This window comes from Atta colombica, unplaced genomic scaffold (assembly GCF_001594045.1).
Source record: "Atta colombica isolate Treedump-2 unplaced genomic scaffold, Acol1.0 scaffold126, whole genome shotgun sequence".
Taxonomy (NCBI): domain Eukaryota; kingdom Metazoa; phylum Arthropoda; class Insecta; order Hymenoptera; family Formicidae; genus Atta; species Atta colombica.
The window spans coordinates 414,089-428,113 of NW_017259213.1; the positions used below are offsets into that span (position 1 = coordinate 414,089).

Genomic DNA, 14,025 nt, shown 5'->3' on the forward strand with positions numbered 1-14,025 from the left:
GAATAATTTATGAAATTTTTATATTTTTGATAATGTTTTGAGATATGATCCTAATTACCCCTTTTTTGTCTTTTGTTTCGAGCAACCGAGATAATTTAGAGTAGACCAAGTCGGATCATAGGGTGAATTGAATCAGTGTAAAGAGATATTAGTTTATATATTTATCGTTAAATTTATTATTATTATTTTGTTTCAAACGAGCTGTTTTTGAAACAAAAGAAATAAAATTAACGATAAATATCGACTAAGAAACTCCGTTCAATCAAAAAAAATATAAGAATTTCAACCTGTCATCAGAAATTGTATTCTATAGTACATGATTTCTGACAGGTTGACATTTTTATTCTCTATTCCCTATTCTCTATTTTTTTTATTTTATTTATCTCTATTCCTTTGCTTGTCTCTATTCTTTTGCGGAGTCTCTAATTGTCTTAAATTTTACATTGATCCGATTCGCATCAGTCTGCCCTATTTTGTATTCCGTATAAATCTTCTCCAAATTTTTCTTTGTAACGAGGAAATACGTATTGCTGAATTGGTACCCTTGCTAGAGATGGCGCCCAGGGCGAACCGCTTTCTCTGCTCCTCCCATTATTCGTTATAGCTGGATAAAGATATTTTTACTGGATAAAGACTAATCCGATTAGAAATATACAACTTTCAAACGATGCTACAGCAAAATCTGTCCATTTGTGATAATTTTGCTTATGGAAGAAACTTTTCATCAGTGAGTTAAAAATTATAGCTAACATACTACAGTTTAAGCCAATTTTATCGAGGGCCGAAAATCCATAGTTTTCTGCGGAATCATTTAAAATTTTTTCCTCTCTGTTTCTCTGTCTGTTAAGTGGGAGACGCTCATTGTTTTTCTAATAACAAGCGCGTAATTATCATCGACATATCGATCCACGCGATCAGCGATCGCGGAACGATTCGCGGATGGACGGGCAGGTTTTGACCTATTCAAAAAAAAAAAAGATTGACATCAAAACGACGAAGAAAGAACATTGGCGGCGCGATTGGCTGGCGCGATTGCACTTAACTGCACTGAGTTGCACTTGCTGACTGTGCAGTGCTGTGCAGCCCGCGGTGACCAATGAGAGATGAGCTGTCGCGCCGTCGCCACTGCGCGTTCAGCCTATGGGGACGTAGCCGTGGCATACAGGACTTAAGAGCTCAAAAGATGTGCTAAAGTTTTTGTTAAAAGTATATGGACGGCGTGATAGAATTGTTTGCCGTTTGAACGCGCGGGAAAACGCTGCGTGAAGGAGTCGCGGCACACACGAACGACGATCCCGCCGTGGGTTCCGGGCTGCGCATCCATTATTCTGAAAAGTGCCGTGCATAACGCGCGTTGCCCCCTTCATCGATGAACGACTCCGAACGATGCGCGACGGGCGGTATACGAGTCGCCAAGTTTGAATAGGAGACTCACGAAACTCCTATCCACCGATCGCGGCAGCATGGGTGCTTTCGCACGAAACCGCCTCCGTCGTTTACGCCCACGGTGAATTTCAAAGCGTGAAAAGTGATGTTGGAACGTGACTGCTGTATGCTACGGATACGACGGGTTCGGCGCGCCATTTAAAATTGTGCTACCATATCTTGACAAGAATACGTCGAGCGTCTTCGATGCATGAATTCGCACGATAAACTCGTCGTCTCGTCAAGCGTTTGCATTTTTCCGCGAACGAGATATTTCGATATTCCTCGCGAATTATGTAACTAGTAACGACACGATATGCCGATGATAAACGCTATGTCCGTTAGGTTCGTAAAGTTGCTTTAGTGTTGGGCCTTTAGAAAAAAAAAAGCGTCGTGTATTAGACTCTGTTTAGTACATTACTTACCATTTATCGAGGTTGAATGATGATGGAACATTAAGTTGTGATTTATTTCACGTTTTCACGAAACTTCGTTTTAAATTGGTCAAATGAAATAATTTGTGTAATTGTAATGTAATTGTTTAACTAACTGCAATAAGATAATATATCGGATAATTTTAAATACATTCTCAAGCTTTATACTTTTTGTTTTGATAGAAAAAAATTATATTATTGAGTGTGGTAATTCATCAATTAATTTTTATTTCTTTTTGAGTGTCATTCTGACTTAGATATATATGAAACGTTTTTTAATGTTAAGTGTTGAAGCGTGAAACAATGAGACAACACAACTTTGTCAACAACCGTCTATTTGTTAACAGAATGGAAGAGGAAATAGTAGTAGACGATATAGATGAGAATAGTGCTACGGATACACAGCAGGTGGATGATCCAACCACGTCTGTAATGCCACTGTTATATATCCAACAAAATAAAGTACGTTCTACTCAATCGTCAAATATAAATCAAACTATTGTTTCACCTAACACACAACTCGCTGCCATTATTAATCCAGTTAATAATCAGGTAATTATTAATTAAAGCATGGTGTGTGATATGTGTAATGGTTGTTATCTTGTGTAACACTGGCTTTCTATTTTATGATTTATGTGACAAAGTTGAGAATTCTGTAGAGCATTTTTGCAATCTGTATCTTATATAAGTACTTTATTATAATGAACATATAATACATAATATAGGTATACATATTCCAATTATATTCATGATAACCTAAAATTAAATATATCTTTTATCTACATGCCGCACTTATACTTTATAATAAGCTATAACTTAAATGTTATATTTTGCAATAAAATAAAATATAAAGTATGAATATATAAGTACAATTATAAGTGATAATATAAGAAAGCAAAATTTAATGGTGCTAAATACAATTCATATTTAGTATACATGCATACACATATACATATATTCATATGCACAATACATACGTATATATGTGTATGTATATAGATCTTATAGTTTTATAAGATACATAGGTGGTAGCAGTGAGTGATGCAGTTCCTTATAGTAAATATAGATTTGGTCAACAGACACTGCATGCATGCAGTGACTCAAGTGTGAAGAGATATGCATAAAATTAATCTATTGATTTAATTAATTTTTTTGTTGAAAAAATATGTTTTTTAATATTTATAACTGTTAAATTTAGTTATACTTTATGATCAATGTTATTTTTTTATTTTACCATGCCAAGTTTATTGATAAATTAAAAGTGAATATTGATTAGTTTTGTTATTTGTAATTAATGGATATTATGTAAAAATTCTCATATTCAAATTATTTTGACATTGAGTTTTGGAGAAAATTATGACTTTTAACATTCACCAAGTTAATTTTAGACAACAAGTTCATTTAGCTATTATGATTAAATAAAATAAGGTATGTTACTTTCATTCTAGATTGTGACTGGACAAAATAAGGTATTTATACAAGGGCCAAGTCAAGTAGCTACGTCTCAAAGTAAACAACACATCGTGATTCATCGTCCAATAAATACTGTGAGCACTGCAGCTACTTCACAAGCTCAAAAACACATTTTACTTAGAAAATCAACATCTACTGCTCAGATATTGCCCTTAAATACGACGCAAGGAAATCAAACCAATGCGCAAGTGGGAAAGCATACATTTGCATATTTGGGAACTCTCATTAAACCTAATAAATCACGAGAATCTGTTGTTATACCTGCAGGTAAGAATTTTTTGTATTTTATAATTTTTTAAATATAACTGCTTTATAATTTGTCAATTTATATATAATATACAAAAATTACTAAAAATTAATTTAATATATCAAATGATATGTATCTGTGCATTTATTTACTTGGCATTCTAATAGGGACTTTAACACCAGCTCAAATAACGAAACCCAAATTAGTAATTACTCCAGTAATATCACAATTAGCTCCAACATCAACAAGTACCACAAGTGGCTCTCAGAGTCAGGCTGCTAAACATATGGCGAATTTAATATTACCAGTGAACATTTCCCAGCAAAGCGGTACCACAAAACCTAGCATGTTCAATTTAAAAATTAATAATGGTCAACTTAGTACGGAAAGCAAAGGTACCATAACAGGTATAGAAATACATTTCTGTTTAGCGTAATTACTGATTTACATGTATATTATTTCAAAGCAAAATATAAAGTATATTTATTGCTTTGTGCAATTTAGTGTTACGTGAATCAAAAACGACAAATTCAACGACACATCCTCCACCATTGCATCCAATAAAAATGAGCCTTTTAAGTGCAAACAAGAACAATTCTAATTCCATAGATAGTATAAAAATCACTGAAAACCCAGATTCAGCTGTTATCACGCCAATTCCAAAAAAGGAAGATAATCAACCAGAAAAACGGAAAAAAACAATTAGCAACATATTACGAGGTTCTACTGAAAAACGGATGAAAAAGCAACATATTCCAAAATCTCCGCAAGACAGTCTAGCTGATTCTAATTATGCATTGAGCAGTCCAGAGTCTGAACAAGACAAAGATAAAAAGACTCAAAATGATGATGATATTACATTGATCAAAGTTATTCCTAGTGAAGATAAAGTTTCGAAACTTAATACGAATATGGATGATGATATAAGAATAGAGATAATTAAAACTCCAATAAATTGTAATACTGAAATAACGCCAGACAATAAGAATGAAGCAAAGAGTAACAATTGTGATGAAACAAAAGAACAATTGAATCAGAACAATACTCTGAATCAGAATAACATGCATTTTGATGCGTCTAAAATTTTGGACTGGAAAGATGGTGTTGGTACTTTGCCTGGAAGTAATTTACAGGTAAAAGAGTTATATATATGGTAATAAAAAATAAAGTTATCTCTAAGTTCGTGTATATCTAGAATTATGAACAATAGTAATAGTTTTACTTACAGTTTTACAAGTAATAGTTTTATAACATTATTAAAGTATTTATAGATGTATATATGCACGAACAATCATGTATTTTTTTAACATTTTTTTAGTTCCGTATGAATGAGTTCGGCATTATGGAAGTAGTAGATGAAGATGAAAGTAGTAAACAAAATAAAGATGGTATAGGTGATAAAGAGAATGTGTGTTTAACACAAAATTCTTCAAAAACTAGCTCAGGAATTGTTAATAATACTAATATAGAAAAAAAAGGTAAATTACAAATAGTACATCTCGATGGACATATTAGATGTAAATATTTATGATGTATGACTATATAATAAAATATATTTAATTTAGTTGATGAAAGGAAATCTAGATCGGTAAATGCAGATACTGTATATCATTGTGAAGCTTGTGGATGTTATGGATTAGCTGCTGAATTTGAAAGTCCAATATCATGTAGTCCTTCCTGCACAGAAATGATAGAAGCTAAAAAACAGCCTGCAAATCGAAAGGACAAGGATCCAAAGTGTGTATTATTTATGTATTTTAATATATTTTAATATATAAGTAATTAAATAATCATACAAGGTTTAACTATATTAATGTTTTTTTACAGAGAAGTACGCATAAAAAAGAAACGCAAAAAATTATTACAAGAGTCGCAATTATTACAAGGATCAAAGGAAATAGATGAAAAGTCTGATGAAAAGACACAAGATAAGACAAAGGAAATAGATGAAGAAAAAGAAGTATTAGCAAGTATAGATGACGAGATTCAAGCAGATTCATCAGAATCAAAGGTTAATCGAATATAACAGTTAAATTATTAAAATTTTTAATTAAATTAAATCCGTTAAAAATATAATAATTTTTTAATTTTATTTTATGCGCAGTTTCCTTGGCAAAGAGGAAAATCAGGTTTTTCATGGCCAAAATATCTTGATCATTGTAAAGCAAAAGCGGCGCCTGTTAAGTTATTCAAGGATCCCTTTCCCTATAGTAAAAATCATTTTAGAGTTGGAATGAAATTGGAAGGTATAGATCCGGAACATCCTTCTCGATATTGTGTTCTAACCATTGCCGAGGTTGTAGGTACGTCAGCAATTAAAGACAACATACATATTATAGTATTATATGAAATTTATAAAATGTATGTATTTAGGTTATCGAATGCGCGTGCATTTTGACGGTTATCCGGAAAATTATGATTTTTGGATAAATGCAGATAGTATGAATATATTTCCTGCTGGGTGGTCTGAAAAAAATGGCAAGAAATTAGATCCACCAAAGGGTTACACATCTGGAAACTTTAATTGGAATGCATATCTAAAAATCTGTAAAGCGCCTGTGGCAGCAAAGAATCTATTTCCAAATAAAGGTGCCTTGCAAACTGTCTTTCCCACAGGCTTTCGAGTGGGCATGAAGTTGGAGGCAGTGGATAGAAAACATTCTTCATTACTTTGTGTCGCTAGCATAGCAGGTTTAATGGATTCTCGAATATTAGTCCATTTTGATTCTTGGGACGAGGTGTATGATTATTGGGCTGATGCGAGTTCACCATATATTCACCCTGTTGGATGGTCTCATCATAATGGACGCGCCTTGATGCCACCGAATAGTAAGAAATTTAAAATTAGTGTAATATAATTTGTTTTTATTTATTCTTTCATATGTAATTGTAATATATTTGTGATTAGCTTATAAGGATGCCAAGTCTTTCACTTGGGACGCATATCTAAAAGAAACCGGCTCAGTGGCTGCTCCAGCTAGAGCATTCAAGCAACGTCCACCGTGTGCGTTCAGACGTGGTATGAAATTGGAAGCAGTGGATAAGCGAGTGCCACAATTAATTAGAGTGGCAACTGTAGAGGATGTGAAAGACCACCAGTTAGTATTGACTTCATTTTTTTTCTGTGTATTTTTATTTTTTTAGCAGGATAGTAATTATGTATTTTTTAATATAGATTGAAGATTAAGTTTGATGGTTGGCCCGATAATCATGCCTATTGGGTCGATGATGATTCACCTGATATTCATCCTGTGGGTTGGTGTGTAAAAACTGGTCATCCATTGGAACCTCCACTTAGTAAGCTTTTACTGAATATTACATATTATTTTGCATATTACAACATATTTTAATTCGTACCTACAATATCATTGATTCATTTTCATCAATAGTAGATCAATTGATTGATCGACCGGAATGTGGTACATATGGTTGCCGAGGTATAGGACATATAAAAGGACCTAAATTTGCAACGCATAATTCAGCATCTGGTTGTCCATATTCTCCTCAAAATTTAAATAAATCAGTCCAGTTGCTTGATAGATACAGTTTGACGAAAAACAACGACTTTCACGAAGCCGATGATCATGAAATGGAAATACAGGAAAACTCAAAATTAGAGAAGACTGACAAAAAAATAGAAAAGTCTCAAAAATCCGATAAACCTGTGCCCTCAGATGATGGAATATTAATGATCGAGAAAGAAAAAGATGGCGATTCGTCAGATAAAAATGATAAATCTGGAAATACATCAGAAAATGATAAATCTGAAAATACATCGGAAAATAATAAATCTGAAAATAGATCAGAAAATGATAAATCTGAGAATAGATCAGAAAATGATAAATCTGAGAATAGATCAGAAAATGATGAATCTGAAAATAGATCAGAAAGTGATAAATCAGAAAATAGATCAGAAAATGAGAAACCTGAAAATACATCAGAAAATGAGAAATCTGAAAATAGATCAGAAAATGATGAATCTGAAAATAGATCAGAAAATGATAAATCTGAAAATAAATCAGAAAATGATAAATCTGAAAATAGATCAGAAAATGATACATCTGAAAATAAACCAGAAAATGATAAATCTGAAAATGGATCAGAAAATGATAAATCTGAAAATAGACCAGAAAATTCAGATAAGTATGTTGAATATAGTGAAGTAACTCTCTCTCTCTCTCTCTCTCTCTCTCTCTCTCTCTCTCTCTCTCTCTCTCTCTCTCTCTCTCCCCCTCCACGCGCGCGCGCGCGCGCGCGCACACACACACACACACACACACACACACACACACACAGAGAGAGAGAGAGAGAGAGAGAGAGAGCGCATAGTTGTAACAATTGTACTTTTATTTATATCATTTTGTTGTTTCAGATCTAACAAGTTAAAAAATTTGCACAGTGACGGACAAACGGATGATGATGAAGTTTCAAAAAAGCGAAAAAAAAGGTTTGTTATTTAAAACGTAAAGAATTTCTAAATGTTATATATACATGTAATATTAAAATTCAGTATACTTTTAATACATATTAATATATTTTTAGACATCAAAATTCGGAGGAACCTTCATTTTCCGTTTCCAATATTACAAATGGTGATGTGCAAACTTGGAATGTTGCGAATGTTGCAAGTGTTGCGAACGTTGTGAATACTGTGAATGCTGCATATGCTGCAGACATACCTGTTAAACAATTGCGTAAAGAATTATATCAATCTGTATATAATCCTGGATATAATCCTTTGCCGAATGCACCGCATATATGGGCGAAACATAGTAATGCCTTAAACAGAGTAGTATCGAAACAAACCACGAATCCACGACGATGGTCTAATGAAGAAGTGATTAAATTTGTACAGAGCATGCCTAACTGTGCAGAAGCTGGAAATATTTTTAGACAAAACGTAAGTTTAAAAGAAATACAATAATATAAATAATGCAATAATATAAAATACAATAATATAAATAATATAAATAATATAAATAATAGTTTAAATAATAATGGCATATTGCTATATTATTATACTGCAGAATATCGATGGTGAGTCATTTTTAATGTTGACTCAAGAGGATTTGGTATCGGTACTACGTTTGCGACTCGGCCCTGCCATTAAGTTGTACAATAGTATAGTTTTATTACGTCAAAAAGCATCTTGAATTAAATACGAACAGCGAAGCATATATCCTTGACTGGCGAATGATGTAGCAGCTATTGTAACAGGATATATCGCCTATTATTTATTTAAAACATTAAAGAAGTGTAATGTATATTTTTTTTTGCCAATTAATTTCAGAATTGTCTCTTAACCGAGCGAGCGAACACTCGCAAGTGCCTAGTGTTTTAGACAGTTCTGAAATAATTACTTAAAATCTTCTATTTAAATCGACAATCGATAGAAAAAGAATTATTACAAAATCGAAATTACATGATATGTTTTAATTTAATAATTCTTTGAATCAATTATAGCATTTCTTGCAATATGATGAGACATTTAGAACTCGTAGGATATTGATTCAAGTACTTACGACCCGATATGATGTAATTTTTCGTATATGATGTATATCGAATCGTGTACAAATGTAAATATTGTTTTAATTATTAGATATTGTAATAAAAATACTTATGCAATCTTTTCACTTAATTAGCCGAGTATTTCTAAATTCCAAAAATCAACTTACTGCAAATTACAAGATATATTTCCCATGAAAAACTTGCATTATTAATAAGAATGCGAAACAAGAATACCTAAAATATTTTGACTTTTATCTTAAAATAAATTAACAATTTGTGATACATTGATGATTTTGAGATATTGAAAATAACAATATTTTTATCTTCAATTTCAAGTCTTAATGGCCTCTGTTTAGCAAAATATTTATTTTACAATTGTTGAAAGTTTTCTGTGAGAGAGAGAGAGAGAGAGAGAGAGAGAGAGAGAGAGAGAGAAAGACAAGACTATTCTTCTAGATCTAAAAGTATAATCTAATAGATGTTCTAATTGTATGAATCGCTGATTTTTGCTGAACTTAACTAATTAATTTTATTTAAATCGATATTGTAAATTCGAATTTTCAATTCGTATTTCTTGCAATTATTGATTTTGAAAACAGTTCTCATATCAAAAGTGTTTCTTCTAAAAAACAAGAAAAAAAGAAAAAAATTGATTTTAATTAGTAGCTGGAAGAACAAATTGCACTATTGTAGAAAAAGTCAGAAGCATAATTCAAGACGCTGGTGCCAATCAACGAATGTGGGTAGAAGCGGTAATTTAAAGAATCGGTCTCATAAGTCTAGAGATCCTTGATTATAGGATCTTTAATAAAGATATAAGAGGAGCAACATTGGAAGAAGTTTGACAGGTAAGAAAGTCGATTTAAGTCTTTGGTTGTATTGTCTATGTTCACATTCCGAAAAAAATCTCAGAAAAAAATGGAATGCTAAAGGTAAGCCGCTTATATTTGTTGATTATTGCGAAAAAATCAAAGATTATAGACTATTTGATCCGAACGACAATGGAAATATTATTAGAGCAAGAGATATAGTGTTTCTAGAAAATAGATTTTCTATTGATAAGACTGAAGCAGTGAAATGTTGTACAAGTATTTCTCAAATCAAGTTATTTGACAGAAGAAATAGGAAATACTTCAGAGGTTGAAACTGTAGAACTAGATGAAATACATGAATATGGGAGGAAAAAGTACAGCAAATGAAACAGCAGAAGAAAGAAGATAAAAAAGAAATAGCAATAGAAGCAGAGGGAGAAATAAAATTAGAAACAGGGACGCAAGAAAAGAGTACTCGAGTTAATGAAGATAAAAAAGAAGAGAATAGGTATCCAAAAAAAAATAGAAAAGCAAAAGATTTCTTTGACTACTTGCTTCATTATACTATATGTAAATTGAATGATCCTAAAACTCTTGACCAAGCTATGAAGTGAGAAAGACAGTGTTCCATAAACTCTCTTAGTGGAGAGAAGCTATGGAAGTAGAATTACAATCTATGTCGAAGAACAAAGTTTAGTGGATCCTCCAGCAAGTAAAAAGATAGTGAAGAAGAAATGGGTTTTCCAAACTAAAAAAATTCAGTTGGAGATATTATTAAATATAAAGAGTATTTTTAGTAGCGAAAGATTTTTACAAGAGTATGGTGTAGATTATTTCTAAACTCTTTCTCCTGTAATTAGACAAGTATAAGTGTTACTAAATGCTCTTTCTGCAGAGTTATCTTTGACATGTAATGTGGATATATGTTTCTTGTTGATACATTTAATACTCGCATACATATAATACTTTTCCGCAAATGTTTGTACTTGTCCACAAATATTAAATATTAAATATTAATTTATATTTGAAAGAAGTTGAATATTCTGCCCATTATCAAACAGTAAGCTGAAAATGGCGGCTTCCGATGTGTGTGAATCCATTTCTTTCTCTTAAGTCTTTTCTCTTATGTCTTGAATTTTATAGCGTTATTACAATGTTACCGACAATCAGTCATGTTAAGATTACTTCAATTATTCTTGATCGAGGGTTTATCATCTGCTGTTATTTTGCAATATCGACTTGTTAGTACCGGATCCACAATGAATTTAATCAGAAGATTATTAGATTTTTTTTAGGTATGTATATTGATGTGTGGCTATAGAAACATAATTTCTAAATTGAAGATATAAAAAAAACAACTGAAATTTGTAACAGTAAAGGTAAATTATAATGCGCGAAAAGATTAATTATTTAGTATTTTATATTATTAAACATATCTGTATAAGATAATATAAATGTAACATAACTCATATATGTATATAATTATATTAAATGTGGGAAAAAGTTCGTGACGTTTTTTTAAACGTGACGTTTTGCCATCTAACGGGAAAAACGTCACGAACTTATTCCCACACCTAATATTATAGTGTTAATTGTTGAATAAAAATTTTAACTAATTAGGGATGCATTAAATATATCTTATTTTAATTAATTAAGATTAGATTAATTAGAGCTAGATTGCATCAGATATCCGAAAAAAAAATCGGAATCTGGTGTTATCCGGTATTTTTTTTACTATCCGCTCAGATAGCCGAATATCATTAGTATCCGACAATATACAATATATATGTATATCCAGCTGAAATTTTATATTGAAAGTTTGCATCATTGATCAAAATTCTATTTTTTTCAGCTGAACTTTTTGCCTATCTGATCTTTTTTCTTTTTCTTTTTATACGTTGAGAAGATAAAAAAAAATTATTTTTGTCTTATTTTTCTCTTTTTTTTAGAATTTTGAGAAATTTGTACCAGATATTCGAAAAATATCCGGATAATTATTGCTCTACTGGATATTCGATACCCGATATCCAATAATTTTACGATCCGCATGCCTAGGATAATCTTTCTCTTTCTGTGCTATTCTGAATAGTGTATACAATAATTTTAGTATTTACCTACTATTTTTATGTCATTATGTCCGATATGTATTAGTTTGTAATAAAATTTCCATTACATAATGTAACAGTAACTGTAAAAATAAATATATAACTGTAAAATAAATATATAAATACGTAAATATGTTCGTATAAACATATTTTTTATAATCGAAAAATTGCTACGATTAATTATGTGTTTTTTTTTTATTTTAATACATAAAATAGAAGTAAAAAAATTATCAATTTTTTTGTAGCATATATTTCTGCAATTTTTACACAGCACATTCTGCAATTTTTACACATTATGTAAAATATCCTCATTTTTTAATATTTTCTAAAATCAATAAGTATCTACAATATATAGATATTAGAGGATTATATAATAAAAAATATAGTTTTATTATAATTATTAAATTTATAAGAACATAAGACAAACAGTATCCCGCAAAATACAAACTAACAATTGACATTTTTTATTCGATAATACAAATGTAACATGACACATTAATATACGTATATAATTATTAATATAAGTATTAATTGTTAAATAAAACTGTATAAATAGAATGTTCTTGATTATTTCGAAATTTTGCCACGGATCTTTCAATAATATTTTTATATTTGAAAAAAAAAGAATATCTAAAAAAATAGTACAGTTTTTAAGATATACATTTTAAGTATTATTACAATAGTATTATTGCACAGTTTTTAAAATATAAGGGAAAGTGGAATAAATCGGACTTATTTGCAATTTTTGCTCTCTATAAGGCGTAAATAAAATCCAATCGTAAAATCGAAGGTACCATTGGAAAGATTTAATTTTCCTTCATTTTTGCTTCATTCATCATTTTGACATATTATTGACATATTCAGATCATTTTGATATATTTTTCATCTGTCTTGGATTATAATGGAAAATATAAAAACATTTTTTTCAATCCGATTTGAAACTATTGGTTCCAAATCGGATCATCCTCTGGTTCAAATTGGACACTTCTATTTTTATAGATTTTTAGATAAAATTTTAAAATATTTTAATGTATTTTTGTTAGTATTGAGTAAATACGAGCAATTTGACAGTCGAAGATAAAAATTTTATTCAGAAAAAAATTACTGACAGTTTATATTTTATTAGAATTGAAATCAATAAAACTCAATTTAATTTGAATTTGATGACTCATGATATCTTGCCGATTTAATTTCTTGGACCAGATTTGATCGGCCGATCACCAGTACTACAACCAATCCTATAAATTATCTACTATACTAGGTTTGATTTGAACAACCAAAAAGAGATCCGATTTGGATACGGGTTCCTTTCGAATTTTGAAATAAATTTTACAATAAACCGCAAAAGTGATCACAAAATTTAATTATTTTGTAACACTTGATATTTTTGAATTTTATTTTATTTTATACTTTTTAATTATCTTAAATCAATTATTTTCTAAATTTTTAATATCTTTAATATCTTTTAAATAATGATTTACAAGGATTTTCTTTTTAAAAAAATTTTTGTACAACGGCTGAAAAAAACGACTATATATTTGCGTCTATTCTATGAATGTTTATGACAGAGAATTATCAAATTGCCATCACATTCGATATCTTATAAGGACTTAATAAATAGCACGCAAATCTGCTTAACTGTATTTAAATTAAAAAGGTCCTATTTGGAACATGATCCAATTTAGGCCACTCCCCCCTAAATTTTAAGTATTATTACTATCATTTAGATATATAATTAGGTAAATGTTAATTAAGTAAAATACAATTCTCAGTTAATTATATAAATTCATGAAAAAATTGTTTCTAGAGCAAATGCGTCACTTCGGTTAATAACGTGAAAAATGTTTCATATCTTTTTTATGAATAAATATTATACATTTATAACTTATAATAATTAGTAAATAAGATTATCCTTTGCTGAGATCATCTCTTTCGTAATATTTTCAATGAAATGCGACTTAAAAATTATTTTTATAATAAAAATTTCAGTCAAAAACAATATAGAATAATATATATATATA

General features: G+C 30.3%; 1 protein-coding gene across 1 annotated transcript; it reads left to right on the forward strand.

The window, feature by feature from the left end:
• The first annotated feature begins 1,302 nt into the window (after window positions 1–1,302).
• On the forward strand, window positions 1,303–9,101 carry LOC108684189 (lethal(3)malignant brain tumor-like protein 3). The gene is made up of 16 exons (XM_018188357.1): window positions 1,303–1,507; window positions 2,207–2,411; window positions 3,308–3,599; window positions 3,747–3,986; window positions 4,084–4,712; window positions 4,898–5,057; window positions 5,145–5,316; window positions 5,407–5,590; window positions 5,684–5,882; window positions 5,953–6,408; window positions 6,488–6,677; window positions 6,755–6,876; window positions 6,969–7,722; window positions 7,952–8,026; window positions 8,122–8,479; window positions 8,607–9,101. Exons 1-16 carry the CDS (start codon window positions 1,464–1,466, stop codon window positions 8,730–8,732), a joined length of 4,206 nt encoding a protein of 1,401 aa, XP_018043846.1. The 5' UTR covers window positions 1,303–1,463; the 3' UTR covers window positions 8,733–9,101.
• Window positions 9,102–14,025: the final 4,924 nt, after the last annotated feature.

What these genes read in the sequence shown, in the direction of transcription:
- LOC108684189 (XM_018188357.1), top strand. Translation starts at nt 1,464, where the DNA reads ATGGGTGCTTTCGCACGAAACCGCCTCCGTCGTTTACGCCCACG. An exon ending in CTCCGTCGTTTACGCCCACG is followed by an intron (nt 1,508 to 2,206) that starts GTGAATTTCAAA and finishes ATTTGTTAACAG; the next exon opens with AATGGAAGAGGAAATAGTAG. An exon ending in GAGGATGTGAAAGACCACCA is followed by an intron (nt 6,678 to 6,754) that starts GTTAGTATTGAC and finishes TTTTTAATATAG; the next exon opens with ATTGAAGATTAAGTTTGATG.